At 42.4% G+C, this 1,428-nt stretch overlaps 1 protein-coding gene across 1 annotated transcript in view; it reads left to right on the forward strand.

Annotated features, from left to right (window-relative positions):
- Adam28 (ADAM metallopeptidase domain 28) overlaps positions 1–1,428 on the forward strand; it is a 70,923-nt gene that overhangs the window by 65,623 nt on the left and 3,872 nt on the right. The window contains exon 19 of the mRNA XM_004630735.2: positions 1,308–1,416. Within this exon, the coding sequence (XP_004630792.1) occupies positions 1,308–1,416 (109 nt within the window). The remainder of the gene's footprint in view (positions 1–1,307; positions 1,417–1,428) is intronic.

Consider the following 1,428-nt stretch of genomic DNA (forward strand, 5'->3'; position numbering starts at 1 on the left):
AAAACAAAACAAATGAGCTTGTGAAGCAATGCCAATTTCCACTTCAGTTCTTCTAACAGGTTGCTCTTCTAAAACCAGAGTTACCATTCTGATTTTAGTTCAGATATTTATTTTTCTTTCTGAAAATATTCATATTGTATCTGAGAGAATGTGTCTGGGCTTTATTATCTGTTGACTTTATTGAAAAATATTTTTTACAGAAAAAGGAGTGAAGGGGGTTGGGGAGATAGCTTAGTAGAATAAGTGTGAGTTCATTCCCTGGTACCACAAAAAAAAAAAATCACAAATCATGATGTATGTATTTAGGGAGCCGGGGAAGTAGCTCAGTAGAATAAGTGCTTGCCTGGCAAGCACAAGGTCCTGAGTTCGATCCCCGGTACCATTAAAAAAAAAAAAAAAGAAAAGAAAAGAAAAAAAAGTGTCCGAAACAGACAAAGGAGTGAAAAAGCTGAACTGAGATTATCTTCCCCAGAATTCTGCTTCTGCGCTACCTTCCTCTGTCTGCATGATGTGTGCTCACCCTTGTGAATTTTTCTCGCAGCTGTAAGCATTAATCTTGTTACGGGTTTGGCCGCATCTGTAACGAAAGCAGTACCTGGGCTGTTCTTCAGAGTTCTCCCTTCTGGCCTCTTGAGGCCTCAGATAATTACAAGAGAAATGAAACTTGAGATAGCAAATGACTGAAGTTATATCTATTACTTGGTCTAATGGAAGAAAGAGGAAATGACCTATAGACACCGGCAATTTTCTCCAACCCTTCCCTGGGTAGTACAGTCACACAACTGCTTTCTGTCCATAATCATTCCAATACTGACTGTCATCAGCAGAACACTCTGTCTCCAGCAATTCTCTTTCCCATGTCGCAGCCCCTTATTTGCTACCAAGAGGAATACAATTTCAAGGCCTCATTTGCTTTCACCTACTTCATTGCATGACTTGTCTCAGAGACATTGCTTTCCTCTTCCGCCACCTTCCTGACCCATATTATCTTCTAATCTTCCAGCCCTTCGTTTTCCCATTATTGCAAAGCTGATCATTGAGAGAATATTCAGTGGTAGGATGCTGTGTGTACCTCACGCCGTTGCCTGGACATTAGTGGACCGTAACATAATCATCATGATCAAAATACATTTTCATCTTCTCTCTGTAGGAGATTTTCCAAAAGGATCATGTTTACTTTGGAAAGGGCCAATGGAGTGTGCGCCAAATGAGGACTCAAGGAATGAGTGCCTTGTGATGCAGCAGGAGTCCAAGCTGCACAGGCAGATCCTGTATCCTCTCCTCAGGAGGCCCCTTCTCTTTTGCAGACTTCTCCATTGTGGTCGGAGTACTCTTCCCAGTGGCTGTCATATTCGTGGTGGTTGCTGTAGTGCTGTGTCACCAAGGTGCCAGAGGACAGGGGAGGAAAGCTCAGAGGTAAGCGCTTAT

The sequence above is a fragment of the Octodon degus genome, unplaced genomic scaffold (genome assembly GCF_000260255.1).
Source record: "Octodon degus isolate 3935 unplaced genomic scaffold, OctDeg1.0 scaffold00036, whole genome shotgun sequence".
In the NCBI taxonomy this organism is placed as follows: domain Eukaryota; kingdom Metazoa; phylum Chordata; class Mammalia; order Rodentia; family Octodontidae; genus Octodon; species Octodon degus.